Source organism: Lycorma delicatula, chromosome 1 (genome assembly GCF_047948215.1).
Source record: "Lycorma delicatula isolate Av1 chromosome 1, ASM4794821v1, whole genome shotgun sequence".
Classification (NCBI taxonomy): Eukaryota; Metazoa; Arthropoda; class Insecta; order Hemiptera; family Fulgoridae; genus Lycorma; species Lycorma delicatula.
Window position 1 is genome coordinate 302,907,014 of NC_134455.1, and position 22,754 is coordinate 302,929,767.

Below are 22,754 nucleotides of genomic sequence, written 5' to 3' on the forward strand. Positions count from 1 at the left end.
AAACAAAAAAATAAAAAAAAGAAGACGACTACAGCAACTGTATGTCAGTGCTAACTAGCGCTCCTTGTGGTGAGAGGAGGTACTAATGACCCACTTAACCACTAGTTCATTTAGAGTATTTTTTGGTGTGGGGGTGTGATTTTGCAAAACTATTTTGGAAATATTTCTATTTTTTTAATTAACAAATGTGCCTTACAAAAATAAGACCTTAATTAGGCAAAAACTCGAAATACTGAGGATGACCTTACTCTACAGCCCAACCCCTTGTTAAGTTGAAAATTTAATGGCATCAATGCCCCATATATAAACGTAATCTGATCAAGTTTGGTCAAAGTTGGTTGAGTAGTTCTCGAAATAAAAGGTGATTTAGATTGCGACACCGAATACACACACGTGCATACGAGCATCCGTTAAATTTCTTTCCGGTTTTTAGTTTTTTAGGTTCCTTAGGTGTCAAAACCTAAAGATCCTGTGAAAACCGCTTATGCACAAATTGGACCGATTACAAAACTTTCTTTTCTAAAGCTATACCTCTGCAATAGCGCTAGTCGGAAAAGTAAAAATAAATGCAAGAGGATTGAGCGAATTTATCACTTCTGTTAAAGTTACCGCATTTTGCCGTTATAAACTGAATTAACCCTATTGTGTAATTTACTTTTTACCGATCATAGGTCGTGATGATCCATATGACTTTTCTACAAACTCACTGAATTCGATCATCGTGTCCTCATTAATCCCAGTTGTCTTTTAAGTTTATTCCTGGTTCATCAATATATTTTTAGATTCTACGCTAAATCGTATTACGTTCATAACCTCTAGCAAAATTTCCTTAACTCCACCCAGTCACATACTTCCTTTTATTATGGTTTATATCACTTATGCTACCAACCTACATCACATTGATTCTTGAGTTTTTATTTCCCTTATCTTCCAACTTTTTAATTCGCCATTAAGGAAGGGATTTTCATCCGTTCATAGACGGCTATTCATCGCCTTTGACTGCAGGCTATATTTTCTATAATACTTTTCTCTCAAAACTCTCAGATTTATAGTACGCTTAATTTGAAAAGTGTTAAATAATATTTTAATCTATCAGGAAGGTACGATCAGAAATTCACGTATTTATTTTTGTAATTGTCCTGTAACAGTAGTTCCCAAACTTTTTTCCGAGTCGCGGTGCCCTTTTTCAATAAAAGTTTTTTCATGGCGGCCTACCCTAAGTATGACTACTCGTAAGTAAGAGATAAAAATAAATAAAACTCGTGTATCAACATTATTTTTTTACTTTATTAAAATCAAATTAATAATTATAAATGTCTTGGTTTAATTAATCAAGAAGCTTTTACAATGTTTCGGGCGCCGCGAAACATTGTAAGAGGCCGCGTTGTAAAGAGAAACATTGTAAAGAGGCCGCGACGCTCAGTTTGGGAATCACTATTCTATACAATAAATTAAAACTTTGGCTGCATTTGTTCTGTGAGTATGGCAGAGATCAGGACAAATTTTCCTATGAAGACTTATATCTTAATAAAGATGAAGACTTTCCTATGAAGACTTAATAAAAATGCATAGATTTCATAAAATGACATTTTTTTCTGCTCACCGCGGACACTATTTTTAAACCAAACGAAATATTTGTTTAAAATAAAATTGGTGAAGTATCTTTAATCAAAGAATTTGTTTCTTCAAATTAATATTAAATATTTTAAATCTTATTAATGACACATTTGAAAACTCTACTAAATTGTCTGAATCAGACTTTATTAAAGATTTTCAAAATTTTAGATAAAAACCACTTTCAGTGTTGAGTTACCCGGTCCAAAATCGGGTAACGGTACGTTATTTTGACTCTTTCAAGTCCTGTTGATGTATATTTAAACTTTCATTATTGTTTTTTATGTCTTTCATAGATGGACAAATTTCGTTAACAAAAATGGTTTTATTTCATTTTATTTTCCTCGTCCATCTTTTTAAAGCGACTTGAAAAAAAAATTGAATTTCATTTCTCTAATTTCATCATTAATTCTTTTCGTTATCCTATATGGATACAGTTTTTGAAGAAAATGGAATTGATTTGTCTTATTATTTCCTATGTGGCACATACCCGACACAATAAATTAATCCAGAAGTTTATAGATAGCAACATTAATTCAAAGACTTAAATGGAATTAAATTATGCTAGATAATGTAATTATTTTTAAAATATTCCTTTTAGTTCTATAATTACAGATTTAATAGTTCGTTTACAGAATAATTTGAAAAAAAACCATTAGTATTAACAAATAAAATATGATTATTTCTAATTAGAATGGAAAAATTTATACAATATTGAAACTGATAGTATTATCAAAATGATAGGATGTTATCAATTTCAGCCGGAGCAAAACATAAAACGGATGTTTGTAGTATTTGGCAAATATAGGCCAATACATACATATTTCCTGCTACAAACTTCTATATTGTTATAAAAATAAATTGTGTATTTAATTGACTATACTAGAAATCTACTGAAATTAGATTTTTATAATACAAGTAGAATTTTAATTCTACTTTTCTTTTTTATATCACAATTTTCTGTTGAGTCTGATTGTGGATACACCCTATGTGGTCGATCTTTACTAAATTATATGAGCATGCATGCAAGCAGGGAATAATGCTTACTTGTAACAAAGAAACTGTATTATGGCTTACTATGATATTTTTTTTGTATAATGAAATCGCTTGTACAAACCTCACAACGACTAAAAAAGAAGAAGGAAAACCAATTATATCTTATTTTTAACGGGTTGTTTTTCTTGAAGCAGAATTAAACTATTCTGTCATCAATATCAACATTCCGAGGGTAATGCATACTAATTGTCGAGTATTCGCGGTTCGCCAAGGATATTGAGAGAATAAAATTTCTTAATTTTATAAATTAACGTAAAAATTACGTAATAAATTACGTAAAGATTTCTTATAAATACAATTTGTTACTCTAAAAATATGTAAAATAATAATAAATATAACATGCAAAATATTAAATATAAAATAATATATATATATATATATATATATATATATATATATATATATATATATATATATATCAAATAAAAGAAACAAAATTGATTTAATGACAATTAAATTATAAATACCAAAGTATTTATCAACTAAAACCTTTATAATGACTGATAGAAACTAATATTGCATTAACAACAAGATAACACTAGAAAAGTCTAAACTTCATACAATTCACTTTCTGCAAGTATTATTACTATTACTGTTTACAAAAGAACTACCCTATACTTTACCAATAGAATACTGTCACTTTCACTAATATTTACAAATAACACCGACGATTTCTTATTTTAATCACTGTCCAAAAACTCGTGACATACTCTTCACTCGTTGTTACCAAACGCTTACTGTTATCTCAACTGTACCGAACTGGAGTTTGCAAAACTACTGACCCTGTCCGCTGCTCCCTGGCAGCATCTCCTAGCCTGCAGAACCAGTACCTGTCGTTTTGCTTGTTGAAGCTTCATTGTACGCCCTAACGTTTTTCTATAAGTTCTTTTGCCGGTCCGGTTATCCTTCTAGACGAGTTTATCCTTTAGTTTCCGTTTAGTTTATCCTTTTAGAGGTGCCATTGTCTGTTCTACAAAGAAAAAAGTGTTAATAAATTGTAAATAAGGAACCGTTTTTCTAAATAAAAATCCCTCTTGGTTCCTTCTAGATTCTTGTTTCTTTATTATCTCTCTCTTTCTTCTTAACTGGAAAAACCCTGTTATACTGGCCCCGTTACAATGTTATCACGAACGGTCTAACAGTTTCATTTTTAGTCAGTAAAAATTTATACGTACACTCCACGGATGTACGCAAGCAGAGTTCTAAATTTTAGCAAATTTACTATACGAAATTAGAAGCATTTTTTTTTAATGATTCATCTTAACGTTGATTCCACTACAAAAGGCTGGTTATAATATATCACTGGTTGCATTAATCATAAAAATGTCATTTATATCAATAACTGAGATGGTAAACACACACATATCTTTAATTCTATCAATTTAATTTGTGTTTTTTGATTAAATAAAATAAAAAAATACGTTCTAATGAAGCAAATATCTTAAATACTAAACGAGATTAAAAAGATAATAAAAATAATGAATAATTTTTATGAATAATTATATTCTCCAACTAATATTCTTAAACCTACTTTTTGTCTAAAATTTAATCGTATTTAATTTTAAATTTTAGGTAAATATGTAAAAAAATCTGTAAGCATGACTTAACCACACCAACTAATCTTTCCTCATTTCCTTGCAAAATCTTAATTTTACTGCGGTAATATGATCATTTTTCCAATAACTATTTGTCAGAAACAAAGTCGTACGTAATAATGGTTATATTTAATTAATCTACATATGCAATCTTACTCATTTTATCAAAACGAATGTACTAATCTTTTTTTTTTTAATTTTTAAAAATAATCATCCTAACTGAAATAGCTATTACTTGAAAAATAGTAGATACCGGATAACTGTTAGTTCAAAAATATCAAAATTAGCTTTTCTCATTTTTAAATTATTTGAGAGTTTTACTAGCGATTAAAATTGAGTTAAGATAAAAAACAAATTTTTTTCTCCATTTTTCGCCCACAAACAAAAAAAAATAAAAAAATATTTTTCTTTGAAAGTATATTTCAGTAATGAAGTGAAATTAACAGAACAGTGATTGAGAAATAAAATAAACCACCCCCAATCTTTACTCTTCTCATAAAGGGAGTTTCTAAGGGTCTAACTCATAGTAAAAGAAATTATTCGACCGGCAAAGGTTTGAGTAATTCGGTTTAATTAATATATTTTATTATGACAGATGTAAGCTATGCTTGATGCTGCGCGATGTTTATTTGTGCATACTTGTATGTACGAGTAATATGTACTCGTATATACTACATAGTTTATTTTGGTTAAATTGATCCTGTAAACTGCGATGCGTAGAACCCCGAAAGTATCAGTTATAATTCATAATGTTCTAGGACAAATAAAACAGCACTTAAACAAAACAACTTGCAAAAAAAACAAATGTAATTAATTAAACCGACCTCGATTTAGAATTAACATTTCAAAGGTAAAAATTAATACATGAAAAGAAAGAAACAATGGCACTTATTTATCAAATCACTGAATATTATTATCCTCCATTATAGTATTCTTCTCTAAAAGGAAACGAATTTCAATCAAAATACTACAAATATTTTAAACTGAAACGTTAAAAAAATAATGAAATAACGTTAACCTAGTAACAGGTCATCAGTAAATTATGAAACTTGTAAAAATGTAAAGTTCCAATCCTTTTACTAACTTTTCCAAGAAAAAGTACGGTATTACTTTCGGTCACATGAGGGTAGTTAGGGGGGGGGGAGTGAAAATAAAATGAATTTTCTTTACGTTTTGATGTATGAGAAGTATGAAAATATCATCCACTTAAAATCAAATTTCCTCATATATGTAAGCCTATGTATAAATTTGTGGTTCGAAAATCTCCAAAACTACTTGATCAATTTGATTGGCATTTACATATACTGTAATAGTGTATCTGAAGTTGTGCATTGAAAAATATGATGAAGATTGGTTGAGTCGTTCTTAAGTTACGCTCAATTTGAGGTTATGTTGACAGTAGTAGTGTATTTGTTATACGCGCTTATGCCGAGCCACCCTGGAACTTAGAGGTCAAGGGGAAAATTGGCCAATCACAAGCGGCTAGTCAATGTGGCGAGAGCCGCATTGTCAGACCGTGTGGGAGTTCCTTGATGCGGTTGCTATGTTCAACCGACATCAGTAGTTTACTTAAGGAAAAGACTCCTACCGCACTGCTGTTAGAAGCTAGCCTACAGCTATATGGCTGACCACCAGCTAATTAAGGCTCCAAGCGCTTTAATATGGTGGACAGGTACTTGCTGGCATTCAGCGACCTAGGCGTGGCAGCGAATTGCTGTCTAGACGAAGTAAATTTTAATTTATGGATGTCATATACATTTTTAGTAGTTGACGGGTGCGCATACACATTTTAGTAAATATATGACAAGTGAGCGGTTGGGACACGTAACCCGGTGGTGCATGGCACCGCGCTTAGTCCGCTCACGCTGTTAGGTAAATTCCAGGAGCTATTTAGGACACTGGTCGCTAAACTGTTTCGTGGCTCAATAGCCGTTTGTGGCACAGACATTCGGTCTTATACTGTAGGACTTTAGGATGGGGTGGTGAGAAATACCAAACAAACCAATACGCGCTTATGCAATGAGCCACAGTGGTTAATGAGTTGAAACTTGATGTTTGTTTTGTTTTTTTTTTTATTATAGTAATTTTTGACCTGTAACTATTTTTTATAGATCAATTGTTTTTGTGGGGGGGGGGAATTTTAGATTTGAATGACTTGATACTTTCGAAAAAGAAATAAAATAAAATAATGAAAAGTCAGTCTTCTTGATCAGAACTGCACAAGAATCGTTTTAGTTTGAGGAGATTGGATGATTGAGTAGAACGTGTTTACTTCAGTAAAACATAAACTTGAATCATTAACTTAAAGAGTACATGCGTTTCTCTTAATTAATATTTATAATATTTAATTAATATTTAATTTTTCTCTTGATTAATATTTAAAATAAGCAAAAAATAAAACGATAGAAATTAATTATTTTGATTGGTTTTCAAATAATTGTATTTTTTTTATGGCTAATGCCTACAACACCATTAAGCTGATGTCTACATATCAAATAGTAATCAAATTACATTATATTGATTAATGAAACGTCTACACCCAAACCAAGAATTATACCTTTAGTGTCAGTATTTTGTTACTTTATCAACTTAGTAGCTAAGGCGACATTATTTTAATATAATAATTTACAAAACAATTTTTTTTATTGCTTCTGTGTGTCAAATATAGGTATGTCTAATTTAGATATGTAGTTTAATAAATATCGATACACTATATCAGTGATTCTCAACCTTTTTAGTTCCACGACCCCAAAAAATAAGAAAAAGAATTTAATGATTATTCGCGACCTCTCCCCAACCACAATCCAATGAAACTTAGTTAAAACTATTTAGCTGCGTTGTTAGCGACGGGTATGAACATTCATGTATGTGCGCAAACATGAGAAATTTCCAGGTTCCAACTTGAACTGTACATGCTCCTTGTAATTTGGTTTGCTTACATACAATCGCTGTGAGAGCGTCATGTTCAAATATTAATAAACTTCAGTTGACGGAGTATACCTCGGAAGATGAAAATGATTTCGCGAAGAGATGGGTGCTGAATCCATTTAGTGAAAACGTTGTTCCAGCTGCTAAGTTACCGGTTGAGATTAACGACCAGATCATCGAAATGTCTGCCTATAAAACGTTACGACTACAAACCGCATTTAAAGATTTAGATACGTTTCGGTTTGTTTATTAAAATGAATATGGAAATTTAGTCACAGAAGTATTGAAAATATTAATCCCTTTCGCCGCGTCTTACCTTTGTAAAAAGGGTTTTTCGTCTATTGTTGCGCTAAAAACTAAATACAGGAATCGCCTTTTTTCACTTGAAAACAATTTTTTTTGTGTTTCTAATGTAGATCCACGTATTGAAAAACTTTTAAATGAAAAACAAACAGAACCATCTCAATAATTTATTTTCTTTACTTGTTTACTTATAATTTCAAGTAAAATCTTTATAAATGATTTTTTTTCTCGTAAAATGATTTCATTACTGTTTACGTGTAAAGTTGTAGGCTAACTTCGCGATCCCGAGGTTGAGAAACGTTGTACTAAAACGTGATGTAATTTATCTAGACTTTTATAATAATTTAAAGATCAAACATTTTTTGTTCAGCCTCTACGATTTCTTTATAATTGCTGTTCTTACACCCTAATTATAAGATTTTCTTCTCTTAGTTAAGAAAAAGCGGATTTATTTTATAGATTTACTTTCCTTTTACGTTTAGCGGATCAAGTGGAAATGCTATTTACAGTTCAGCTCAAACATATATGACAGAACGAATGTACTTTCCTAATCGTTTGTGATCAAATTCCTCTTCTCAGTGTTCTCTTCCTGAAAGTTATCGTCCAACCTTATATTCCTTTATATATAACCTTTATATTCTTTTTCAAAACGGTCTTAAAAACGACTATATCTTCTTCATTCAAACTCTTCAAAATATATTCGATATAATACACTAGATGTTTGGGATTCAGATTATTCAATTCTACCATTTTTTCTTTTTAGTAAACGTGTGTCTGAGCGCGCTTTGGTTGATAATTTTATTGGTTTCCTTCTGTGCATTGATCATTTCTTAGTTACCTTAATTTCTTAACATTTTTTCTTTATTTCTATTCATTTTACTGTTATTTCAATTGAGCTTTTCGATTGTAAATTGTTTTTCCTTTTCAATTATTATTATTAACAGCTTGATATGTTATTATTAGCCCGTAAACTTCTACGTTTCACTTGAAATATCACTGAAATTACTGAAGAAAATAATTTTATCATAAAATTGCACATTAAACCTTATTAGCTATTTCTGACAAACTTGTTCTCTTCTAAAGTTCATTATTTCATTATATTAGTTTTCAGTTATAATAAATGAATAAATTTAATAAATATATAATAGAATGTAAAAAGTTGTTTATATTCACCAAAAAATAAATATAAATAAGTCTGCCTGTATTAGAATTTTCAAACTAAACAATATTTAACAATTTAAAAATTGGTCTCATAACGGATCCATCTTATGAAGTGAAAGGCTGTGATAAACGGTTATTAAATATAAAAGTGGATGGCTCTTTAATATTTAAACAATCATCAATAGGGAACGAGGAAAGCATATTGAAATGGTAATGAATAAATGTAAAAATAAACAGTACTTACAAAGCAATGCAAAACGAGTAAATTCAACATTTTTTATAGATTAAAAGGAAAAAGTACAAATAACTTTTGATCAAAAAAGGGAAGAAACACCGTTTTAGGCAATCGCACTCAAAAGTGTAAAGTTACCTTAAAAGTAATATATAAGAAACCCGTATCATTTATACAGTTAACTTTTTTATTTTTTTTTTTAATTGCGTATTTTTATATATTATATCTTATTCTCTACTGATTGTGATAATTATTTAACAATTAAAATGGCAATCTAATTTTAGGTTATCTTACTGATAACCTAAAATTAGATTTGTAAACTTTTTTAAGCTTTTTTTCCCCGGTTTATGAGATTCATCTTGATAATTCCTTAGAAAGTTTTTTTTCATAAATTAGAAAAATTTTCTTTTATATCTTGTTACATGCAATATCCCTTTCTTTTATTTCTGAAATGTATCTTGTAACATAATAATAATGTTATTATTATTAAGCTTTACTCAGCTAACTAAAGTTTCTTTGAAAACAAATTTTTTCCGCTTAATGAATTTAATAACCACTGTCTTTTAACTTTGAATAAATAATTCAATTGTTTATTTTTAGCTTAATTATATGTAATTCTTTAAAATTCTCATGATATAAAATCTGTTCCACCAGGTTAATTCTGCTTTTGTTTGTGAAAATTTACGTCAGGATTAATTAAAGGAATTAAAAGAATTTTTCGACGTGACGCAAATAGTTAGTTAATAACTGATTTTTAACCAAGAAAAAAATATAATGGCCTTTATAAATTTTTATCGTTGAACCGACTGAAATTCCGAGGATTCTCAAAATTTAATCAGATTCATTGAAATAGGATCTTTGTTTTTTAATTTACGTGAATTAAAGTTCTAAAGATTTTTTTTGAAGAGCGGGCATAGCTATGGTTATTAACTCTGTGGGTATTAGAAGCATACGAAAAGAGCCATGCCTGACCGGGGAACCCGGGACTCGCACGAAACGCCGAGACGCTACCTACTCGACCACGGAGGTCGGCTGAGTATTTTTTTATTTAGTTACACCAAATATCAATTTGTTAAATGGGAATCGAGCTCGGGTTAACAAATTTTAAAGAAAAAAAAACAGCTTTTTATTAAACAATTAAAAATGATATTCTTAATAGAATTTAAATATTAATAAATTTAAATGATACCCGTCAAGCATAACACCACAGATCACAATTCAATAATTACCTACCCGTGTAGTGTAATAGAACCAATAAAAGGAACGGTTACGGACAGTGATTATAGCCGTGGCCCCGATATCTTTAGATCCAGTCAATTAATTAGTCTCAGATATTAAGCCAAGAATATTCTTTCTCAAACCTTCAAGACACTCACTTCCGTAATTAGTTTCCAATAACGTAACAAAAAATTATTTTTTGTTTTATAAGTGAATTCAAAAACTCTTTTATACGGTAAATTATAACTACAATAATATATTAGCGTAATATTAATTTATAGGAGAATTGAATTTTCTCTTATAAAAAATAAAATAAATCCAAAATTAGATATCAATCATACCATTTTTGTAAACTATCGTTAACAAAAACAAAAATATATATAATTGAAATGTAATACAGTAATATGCTTATGATATTAAATTCATTAGTTCTTATGCTGTGAGTTTATTAAGTAATAGTAACAATTAGCCAGTTTAATATAGAACTGGATAATCTTTCATTTGATATTTATAAAGTTTCCATTAGAATAATAATCACAAAGAAAATACTGGTAAAAAAATATAAAATTGGTGAAGTGATAGGCTTACTAATTTTCAAAATACTCGTAGCTAGTTTTTATATCGTAGTTATTTTTTTCTAATTATCTTTTTTTGAAAGAATATTTCTTATTTACTGTAATCGGTCAGTAAAATGCATTGTTTTTGGCAGAAATGAATTTGTTACTACCTGTCCTAGTCTTTCTTATGAATGCGCAGTAGAATAATATCTATTTAACTGTATAATTTTTTAATACAAAAACGGCAGTCACAATTGCTATCTTTGGCAGTAATCATTTTATAACTAATACATATGGTGAACAGAGTAAAACTTTCACGGTAGGAATGAGTATTACCGCATTTCAGTAAGCTTGGCTTAGTGCTATGTAACACTGTATTCAGCTCAATAAAGAAGGCAAAAGAAAACAACTTTACTCCTCGCTGATTATGTCATTGGATATTTGTTGTCTCTTGGAAATTACCGTACCATGTTTGAGAGTGTGTGGTATCTCAGGTCAGGTCCTACAACTGTTCAGTCATAGGACCTAAGATACAAAGGTGGCATAGTCATCATGTATTGAGTGTCCCAAAATAAACTGATATTTTTAATTTGCCGCCATTTTTTTCGCGGTAAAACCAGAGCACAGATTTTCATGTACTCTTATCAATATACATTGAGGTTAACTTAAAAAAACTACACACTTGAACAACTCTTAGAAATTGTAAAAGTAACAATATAACGAGTTTTCGAAATAAATCATTTTAGCGATGAGGCACGTTCTCTTCTTACCGGTTTTGTCGATAAACAAAATTTTCGAATTTTGGGATCAGAAAATCCAAAAAAGATTGAAAAACTTCCTATGCATCCTCGATGGGTCACGGTTTGGTAGTGAGGATTTTGGGTTGGATGACTGATTAGACCTTACTTGTTTGAAAATGAAAATGGAGATGCCGTTACCGTCAATAGAGTTCGAAGTCGTGAGATGATTTCAAACTTTTTATAGCCTAAATTTAAGGATAAATAAGGGTGTAGAGGACGATATGTATATATATATATATATATATATATATATATTTGCATTCCAGGGTCAATTTTTAGTAAGAATTGTTTTGGCCACACACAATGATGAAGAGTATACTATTCCTTGTTTTTACGATAAAAATATGTCTAACTAGTTTTAAACATAATCCTTGTTGACATTCATGTATTTCTTAGCTCGGGATATTACCATTTCCTCGTTTAAAAATGCTATTTCTTTAGCCAATTCTTTAACCAGTCGGTGAAATTTTATGGACGTCGTTATCAGTCTACGCTTCAAAAAATTCCCTTACTTTCAGAGAAATATGAAAGCCAAATGGGGCAAGAACCAGACTGTTCGGAGAATGTTTTAATGCCTCTTATTTTTATAAAGTTTTATAACAGTTCTAATATGGTTTTAGCAACATCCTGACATGCGTTATCGTAGAGAAAATACGCCCACTTAGAGAGCAGGCCACATCGCCACTTTTGTGTCATAACGCGTCATAATTTTTAAAAGTTTTTGTAGTATAAGACTGCGTTGATTGCTTCCCCACGAGACAGATAACCAATCAGAAGAATGGCTTTTATACTTCCCCCCAAAAAAATGTCGAGAAATGACAGGCATCAACATTCTTGCCATAATTACTGTTCATCACATCTTCTCTGTACAATTCAACTGACTATTGATGAATTTTTTTTTAAAGTTAGTTACCGATCGCGTCTCGCAACCGGCAGGATTGACAACTAACATGGCTAACGAAATATTAATAAAAAATAACATCAGATGCTCTCAACAGCTTGAAACTACCTGACATATGACAGCGTCACAGACTAGTTACGCATTTATTGCTGTTGTATGTAGCTTTTTAAATTACTACAAAAAGTATATTTATCACAAAAGATATGATACTTTGATGGATATAATTTACGATTTTCAAGTTATAATTTACTCTTCGAACATGTTACAGATGATAGGTGCTGCTACCCTAGTCGAAACTACTATAATAAGATAATTCAGTAGTACCTTAACTCATTTCTAAGGTTGTGATCATACGTCATTGACCGGGATGATGTGAAGACATTATGGCTGTAGTAGTCATTAAGTCTCGTAAAACAATGACTTCAATTCACGCTGAGTATATTATACCTCGCCCACTATTTCTAAACTTCCACGTTTCCCCTACTTTTTAATAGAAGCGAACTCTACTTGTTAATAGAACTGGAGCCTTTATATCATTCAGTTTAATTGACATTAAGCAGTGACTCATTTAGTTTTGTGTTTGTTAAGACAAGATAAAACAAAATTATACCCTTACTTTTTTATTTCAGCTACACAATTACTACAACATATATAATTTTTTTTTAAATATGCCTTAATTTTAAATTGTTTTTTTTCTCGTCAGTTCCATTATATGCGTATTTCAAGGTTTTCGCGAGTGAGTTTTATATTTAATCGTTTTTTAATTATTATTTATAATATTCCTCCATATATGATACGGTTTTATTCAACGCGTTTAACCTGAACTTATTTACGATAAATAGCTTAAATATAATGGTACTTTAAATAAGTCGTTTAGTTTCATAACCAGACACATCACTTTTTTTCGAAATTCGGATTTTTACAGTTTTAGTATCTCTATAACATTTTACATCATATGTGAAAATCATTTTTTTCAAACGTAGACACATCGCTTTGTAAGGAGGCTTTAAACTGTATGTTTAGTTTCATAACCAGACCAGTATCAGCTGCTTTTTTTTCAAAACCAGACACATCCATCCACAGTGCTGCGCTCTACAACAGTTGTGAATTAGTTGTCGGTAAAGCTCTTGTTTTTGCTAGTCAGTTTCAGTTAGTCACAAATTAAAAGCCAACGCGTTTTATTCAATTTTAAAAGAAAAACGTGCTGATCTATTGACAGTAACATTTGATGTGCGATAAATCAAGCGCTACCGAAGGTCCCAGACCAAAGCGCTTATTATTCACGACAGCTTTACAATTACAATCTCACTGTAGTTTTGGGTGATTCAAAAAGCAGACAAACTAACAGAAATGCATTTATCTATCAGTGGAACGAAAGCGAACATGAAAAAAGCTTTACTGAAATATGTTCAGCTGAATGCCATTGTCTTTCACTCATTGAAATTCCGGAGCACATCAAAGTTGTCCGCCTTGCGTCAGATGGGTGTGGCGGCCAAAATAAAAATCATTTTATGATGGGAATTGAATATATTTAATTGAATATATTTTTTCTATGGTTGGACATTCGTTCCTACCACCGAATAGAATTTTCGGACGAATTGAAAAGGTAATTAAAAAATTCAGCATTATTTTAGACCCAATTGAGTACACAAATATTTTACCCTCTTTGGAACTGTAATACCTTTACACGATAAGGTATTGGAAGCAGTCCATCTCTGAAGTAATGCGCCCTCCTGGTCAGTGATATTTTAAATTTAATCCTTCAAAACGGTTTTTTTCAGACTTAATCATAAGAGAGATAATGTCCTCATAAAAGGTGAAGTTCATTATAGAACAGAAGAAGGAATGTACAAATGAGTGTGTAAACATTTCAAAAACATTTAAAGACGTATTTACAAAGATAATACCAGCTGGTAAGGCCGTACCACAAGTAAAATTAGATGATGTTAAGAAATTGCTAGCAAAGCCGGTGAATCCTGGGTTGATTTAAATTCTTTTAAGTATTATAAGAATATTATAGAAAATCAAAATAACAATTTGCAGGAAGATTATGTCGTGGACGAAATTATTTATTCATGGGATAATTTTAATTGTGAGGTGGATGAATTAATTGTTTAACTTTTTTTTATAATAATTGGAATCTAATGAAAAGCACTTTCTTTTATAATACTGATATTGTATTTTTTAAGCTTTTCAAAAACGGCTAATTCATGATAATATATTTACGATATTTCAGTTAAAATTTTTCACTTTTCTGTAATATTTTATAATCTTTTCAATGGTAATAATATTACAACATTTTCTTTTTGTAAACAGTGTTTTACTTTCATAACCAGACAAGTCCACATATTAAGTTTCATAACCAGACACATCAATTATTTAGGTTCAAAACCAGACACGTCAAACACAAAATTTCAATTTTTTGGAAAAATAATTATAATTCTTTCCTTAAAATTTAGTCAAATAATAGTGATCACAAGACTCTATAAGGTAACATAATTCCAAATTTTGAGTTCGCAAGATAATTGAAAAAAAAATGTTTTTTTTTGGTTTCCTGAAACTTTTCCTATTGTGATGTGTCTGGTTATGAAACTAAACGACTCAAATATAATGACATGCAAAATCTGTCGACAGTCTATACGAATGAATTGCAGCTGAATCAGTCAATCTACAAATATTAAATATCAGACCAAAGCTCAAATATTTATTGAGAGTAAATTTAAAATATTAAAATTACATTTTTTTACATGATAATAAAATTATGATGTAAGTATTTGTATTTACTCGTATGTATATTTTAACGTCAAAATGGGGTTCTGTAGCACAGGATGTTATTTTGTATATTACGAATACAATTACACATTATTTAATTACATTTTACAAATTTTAATCTGCCAAAGATAAAACAAAAACCTAAAAAACTATAAAGATTATGTAATTATATTTCTATATTCTACAGAAAATTATCTTTGTTAAAATTGTTATGAAGGAACTTATCTATGATAAAACATATTGTTTTATTTACATGTGGAAATTCATTTCTTATCATATTTATAAATCTTAACTAATATAAGATTAGACTAAGTAAAAGGATAAAAGTAGGTATTTACATATAATTCAAGGCGAATGTTTGCCATTGACAAGTTTTCGTATTTAATATAACCGCTATTCGTGTATGGATGAGATTGTTCTTTAGGAACCCTATATCTGGTTTGTTTCTATAGGCTTTTTAATTTCGGGAGGAAAAGGTTTTTCTTCTTGTGTGATTCAGTTCAAATTACTAAATAATCAGTTACTACGATCTTGTTTAAAAATGCCCAATAATCCCTCCGTAGAGGGATTATGGACTAGACGGACTTCCAGTGCCCGATTGAAATGTTGAATCAACATCCGGGTGGAATTTTTTTGTTTTATTTTACGATTTCTTCGGGGCTAAATCGTCCATTTTTGCCATTCTAGTTACCTATTTTTCTCTTGATGATCTCTTCCGATTTGAGTGCTGCGGTTGAATATGGATCCTTTTTGTTCCAGATCTAAGAGTCCAGCACAACCTTATAGTAATCTGATGTGGTGCCTGTGGATTATCACAGGAACTGTACTGTATGAATGAATCGTTTGTTGACTAAAGCCCCAGTCTCTCCCTAAATAAAAATATACCAACATAGGCCTAAACCACCTTGTTAAAGCGGTTAATGAAATTCGAAACATAATTATTAATTAAAAGAGATCAAAAAATGGTAAATTTATAGTAACGTTTTCTGTTTGTTTTTTTTTCAGGTCGGCAGCGATGTGGATTATGAACGCTGGGTAAAAACTTTGGCAGCTGAACTGATGAGACAGACGCCGCTAGACGCTGTAAGGTTTTTAGATATTCTTGGGATTACAGCTACATTATCTCCTCGTAGTTCACCTCTGCCGTTGCGTCGTACTCACAGTGCAGATAGCGTTCACGTTGAAACCACCCCGCGATCTTGTTGGATGACTACAACATGCTCATCTATACAGGAAGAAGAAACACCGAACCATATGCTACCAAAAAGTACACAATCTTTGCAGCGACAAAGAAAAATGTCTACAAGAGCTCCTGTTCTACCGCGTAGAAATATAATAATAAACAGTGCCAAAAATAATCAGACTTCTAGTGAATTAAAAAGTAATAGTAAAACCGATAACCGATCTTGTTTTACCGATCGTGTCGATTGGTGTAGTACGGTTAAAACTCCGGTAGTACCTCGATATATGAAGTCGAACTCTGAATCCGATTGCATCAAACAACCAAAAGATAACGTAAAATCAAAAAATGAAAACTGGGAAGCTCCTTCCCCCCTTCCGGATGTCGTTCGTGATCTTCCTCCTTGCGAAAGGAGATCTCGAGTAAGAATCAGAGGAGATACTCCTCTTAGATCAAGAGGTCTAAGCGCAGAACCGATATTTTGGACACCTGATGGCACCGTCGCCGAACTAATGGCCCGTTGTCAAAAAGACGACCAGTACGTTCCGGTGCGCGACAAGCGTTTATTATTCGAAACTTTATGTCGACGTCATTTTGTTTGCAGCACAGAAAATATAAGTTTATCTTCGACCGACTCGGGAACTCTTGCCGCACGATCGAGAACACAATCTTTGCACGACCTCAGCCAATGTCATAATGTAGCCGTTAAAGAAATGTGCAGATATTTCGAACAGAGCGTCCCTACTTATAATCCGATTCTTAAAAAGAAGATTTTTAATGATCGCCGACAAATGCAAAGAATGGAACGTCGATTAGCTAGAGCTCGCCAAAATTTAGCTCTCAGCGAAGAAACTATGTGGCGTCTACAAGAACAAGCATATCACGTAAGGTTAGGAGATATTTTTAAATAAATTATTTATAGGTTGTTTTTTTTATGGAATATAGAAGCTTATAATTATTGAGCTATCAATCAAAATTAAATTTTTTTTATACACTTTTGTCAGCGAAAGTATGAGAACAAGATATTGTGAAAATAAAAATATGTCGGCATTGTAGCTGTAATATATTTGAATTCATTACTTTCAGTTATATCTACAAATAGTCTTCTTTAATCTCTACGTTAAGTAAATACATTTACACATACTACCCGTTTATTAAGTTTATATAAATTATTTATACGCTTTCCGTTTCAGGCGTAGAGTGTTTCTAAAATGGTGGGCTGGCTATACATTTTCGGACATTTTATTTTTTTAAATCAGTTAACAAATAGCCGAATTATGATAGAAAATTGATGTAATTTTGTTTTCAAAAGCCAAAGGGTTTAAGTCCGTTGATCGGGCAGGTCAGGGCACTGGCCCTTCGCTGCCTGTACATTTTTCATGGAAAGTTTCATGCAGGAAATCTGATACCGACTGATTGAAATGTGCTGGAGCTCCATCGTGGTTAAACCACATATTTCCCCTTGATTGTAGATAGGTCTTCCAATAAATGTGAAAAACTTTCGGTCAAATGAGCAACATAATTTTCTCCATTTAAATGATTTGGTAGAATGACAGGATCCAAAAGACAGTTATTAAAAATACCCGCCCGTACGTTCAGGGAAAATCTTTTCTGATGGCTATTTTGAAAGATACCAGGAGGATTCTCGTCGCTCCAGATATGCTGGTTGAGCTAGTTTTGAACAGCATTCCTGTTGAAAGAAGCTTCATCTGTGAACAGAATCCTTGCCGGAAATAAAGGGTCTTCAATTAATGTTCTACGAAACCAGTTACAGAAAGCCAATCTACGTAGAAAATCATCTGCAGTCAGCCCCTGTACACGCAGCAAGTTATAAGGGTAAAGATAGTTACATTTAAAATCTACCACAAGGTCACGTGACGCACACCACACCTTCTTGTATTGCCAGAGAACGTGTACTTGTATCAGGGGATTCTTCCACATGATTTAGAACACTTTCTTCTAATTCAATAATCATAATACTCCTTGGTCTACCACGATCATGATTCCCTGGTATAAATGCACCGGTTTCCCTAAGCCGTATGTGAAGTCTTTTAAACGTTTTTTTCATTTTTCACATGTCTATTAGGAAACCTGTCTTCATACAATCTTTTTGCTTCTGCTCTGTTGCAGTTTGCTAAACCATACATTAAATGCATGTTACACATTTCCGCAAAAGAATATTCAAACTCCATCGTGATAAAACAACAAAAATTAAATGTTAAACAAACACTCACAAGTAAACGAGTTTAAATTACTTTAAAATCATATGGTTTTATTTTTAAACAATGTGCATTGCATTTTTCCATTGTTAACATGGTCAGCAGTAACAGTCGCTGTATAAAATTATTCAAAAGTGAAAAATTAATAACAATTCTTTTATTATTTAATATTAAATTTTATTGTGAGATAATTATTACTTAACTTGATACTAATTTACAATACTAGAATTAACGATAAATAAAAACAATTTATATTTAATCGAAATGAACGTAAAGTGAAGGACATGAAAACAGACACAAGATCACATCAATTTTCTGCAATAAGTCGGCTATTTGTAAGCCGAATTAAAAAAAAATAAAATGTAATTTTTTCAAAATAAAAGGCTTAATATTTTTGTAATAATATACATTTTGATAAAACTAATATTTATGAATATATTACGGATTGAAAAATAAACATGGCAGATTTGTAATTTATTTATTTAACTCATGATTTTTTGCTAACTTTAAAACTTTATCACCAAGTCGCTTACCAAATATTAATGTGATTCCTCAATCCGAACTTGATATATAATTTTTTATACAAAATAGCGGACAGGGAAGAAGGAAAGAGAAATTGCCTTTTTTCCTAAGGATATTTTTTGTTTAGTTTTAGAAGTAGAATCCGTAAAACTATAACCAGCCTATCATTTTAGAAACACTCTGTAGTATTTTCTTCGAGTTACTGTAATCTTATCCTTTCAGATTAAATGCACTTTATATCCGATTCTCGATCAGCCCCATTAAATGGGTTAAAAGAGATAATACAATCCGTCAAACAAACGTTGTAACCGGGTAAATTTTTTTAACATACAACTGCTTCAACTAATTGTTTTGAATTTTTTTAACGGGATATTCAACGGTAAGAACAGTTTTCTTATGTGTAGTAGGTGATTTATTAAATTTTCATAAGAATTAATTCTTCATTAAAATAGCCTAAAATATTGTAATGTGAGAAATTATAATTACCTTTAATGATCAATAAAGTAATATCTTCAATAATATGTTTTTAAGTTCTTTTTAATATTGTTCTTAAACACGTTTATTCATCTTCTTTAAATGAAAAACAAAAGAAAAACCTGCTAAGTTTCATAGACACTCCTATGTTAATATATCATTATTTTAATTCAACAAGAAATGAAGCAGAAAAAACTTTTACTTACGTTTGTTTAAAAATATAGAAGATTTATAACTTGATGAATTACTTATTTGATTTCTAAATATATCATCAATTCATTTCTTTTAGTGCAGACAAATTCTCCGTTTATTTAATTTTTTCTATATTATAATAAATATTAAATTGTTTAACAAAAGTCAATTCTTTGATTTTTACACGGTTTTATATATTTGCTTATTTATTAAATGTTAATGTGAAAAATTAATTATAAATTATTATTATTTAGAACACGTCAGCTCTAAAATACTATTTAAAACCAACTACAAAGAAAAAATGATCTAGCAGAAAAAATAGAATTTACCTTTCCGCTAGAATGATGTTTTTATTTAATCAAAAATGTTGACTAATGAGTACAGATTTTATACAATATATTTTAATACAAGAAAGTTTTTTTAATAATTTGAAGCAAATATTACAGTAGACGTATATTGTAAACGTCTTTACCAAAATTTGAGTACAATAATATAATTTGTTTGGAAGCACAAAACCAGAATCCCATTTATAAAGTATAGGACTCCTCTAATGATAGGATAACTACAAAAAAATGTAATTATTAATGATAGATGGCTGCTACTCGCCTTATAAAAAACAAGAATGAACTCTTGCTGTGAAAAATTGGTTACATCCGACTGAAAAAAAAAAAAACAAAAACAAAGGAAATTAATCTTTATTTAAATAAAACCAGAGTGATTCAAAAAGGCCTTCACAATTTTAAAAGTATATAAAAATTTATTTAAATAACTTACAGATTTCGTTTAGATTTCATTTCATAGAAAAACATATCAAATTTGTCACCCGACATTTACATTGGTTCGATATGGCTTCAATTTGAAACGCGACGTAATCCCATCTGAAGTTGATTTAATTCTATACTGTAGCCAGCAAGTCGGGCGTTTCCTCTGCATCTGCGGCGTTAATTCGAAGTCATAGCTCAACAAGATCGGCAGATGCAGGTGGTACGTAAACCCGATCTTTAATGAAACCCTACAAGAAAACACCTAACGAGATCAAATCTGGGGAACAAGGTGGCTATGCAATTGAACCTTTACGAAATCCAAACACCTATGAATCGAGTTTCAAGAAATTCTCGCATTCTAGATGGTAATGAAGTCCCCGTCTTGCTGATAGTAATGGCTCCATCTTGGTCATCACCATCTGACTGAGAGATTAGAAAATGTTGAAGCACGTTCAGATAAACACGATATCATTTGCAGATGCCTCCTGGAAGAAGAACGGGCCTACAGTCTTTGTACCTACTTTGAGCAGAAAATGCTTTAACCTTAGGGCTATCACGAATGTACTGCGAAGTTTCATGAGGATTTTCGCTACCCATATTCGGCAGTTATGGTTTTCACCTTACCAGAGATGTGAAACGGAGACTCATCACTAAAATTACATTGTCTAAAAATATATTGTTGTCTGCAGTTCTATCCATCATTTTCACAGAAAATTACAGCCGAGCAATTTTATCGTCATCTGCAATGTGTTGAACCGCGGTTAGTTATTACGGCTTCAAGTGCAATCGTTTACGTAACTCGTACCAAACAGTCGTTTGTGGAATGCTCGTCCCACATGACGCACGTCTAATTGATTTCTTCGGACTACATGCAAAGCTTTCTCTGATTTGTTCCATAGCAGTTTCAGGAACGCTTGGGCGTCCTGGTGATTTTGTATTTTTAATAGAAAAACCTGTCTCAACGAAGGTTTGGTGCCAAGAGTAAATTGTATGCTTACTGGCAGACTCCTTACCGTACTCTACGAAAATTACGTTGAAGTGCAGTTGCCGACTGCAAATCGTGAAATAAAATCACACCTCGAGCACGTTCCTCGCCAGTAAATGTATCCATTTTTAACGACTCTGGTAACAGCGCTCGTGGTCGAATTCGGTACTAATGGACTAGATGAGTCAAAACTTGATATGTTTTGCTGTGAAATGAGACCTCAAGCGAATCTGTAAGTTATCTAAATAAATTTTTATATGTTTTTAAATTTTTGAAGTCCATTTTTAATCACCCGGTAATACATACATAAGTATTTTATTCAGAACAGTAGATTATAACACATTATATACATCAATTAAGAAATGTGTAGATATGGTACTTACCGATAATAAAAAGGAAATTCCGCACTGCTTAACTAAACGGATAAACAGTGGTAAAATCCACTGATAAGACGATAAACTGTGGTAAAATGCTGATCAGAACAAAAACATAAAATTTATTATGAAATGAAAAATAAATATAATAAAAGAGTTTTGAAATTCATGTTTATACCAAAAATTAATAAGTACATGAAATAATTATAAAACATATTTGAATTAAGTAAATAAAATCAGTAAAAAATATATAACAGTTAAGCGCAAAGGCACTAATGAAAATTATCCGTACGCTTTAATCAAAGATGTAGAAAATACAAGTTTTTATTATTAGTATTACGTACATATAACCAACAGAGTAATCGTGTATATAAAACAAAATCTTTAATTTAAATAAATTGTCGAATTAACAGAAAGGCTCGTTTAAATGAGTCAGTAATTAATTAAAAATGGCAGCGGAAGCAAGATACGTCTCCTTTCATAGTATGTGTGAAGTACACTGCTGAGTTACATGAAAAAATTCTGTTCTTTGATTTAGCAGAAGTGGATATTGTTATTCCTTAAAAAAAAGCGACTGTTATTTTTAAAAAAGTATAATATAAATTTATAAATTAAAGGTCTAGTGGTAAATATTGAAGAAATAAACATGATAAAAATATTATATAATATGTTACATAAAAAAGTAATAACTGATAAAAAATATCGTTCTAATTTAAATGTTAAAAATTCATTTAACCTAGTTCCCTAAAATATTAAAATCATAACAATTTTAAATTGACTCATTCGATTACATTTTTTAAATTCTTATTTTAAAAACACCTAATTTTATCAGATGTAAGTAGTAAAACTGATTAGAAAAAATAATGATAAAAAATTAATTAAATAATCATTAAATTGTAAGATTTTA

General features: G+C 30.8%; 1 protein-coding gene across 2 annotated transcripts in view; it reads left to right on the plus strand.

Moving 5' to 3' along the window:
- Positions 1-22,754, plus strand: part of LOC142333343 (uncharacterized) — a 234,473-nt gene that overhangs the window by 171,060 nt on the left and 40,659 nt on the right. The window contains exon 3 of one of the 2 annotated variants that reach the window (XM_075380367.1): positions 16,143-17,206. In XM_075380367.1, coding sequence (XP_075236482.1) covers positions 16,143-17,206 — 1,064 coding nt within the window. The remainder of the gene's footprint in view (positions 1-16,142; positions 17,207-22,754) is intronic. The other variant, XM_075380373.1, reaches the window with a different exon arrangement.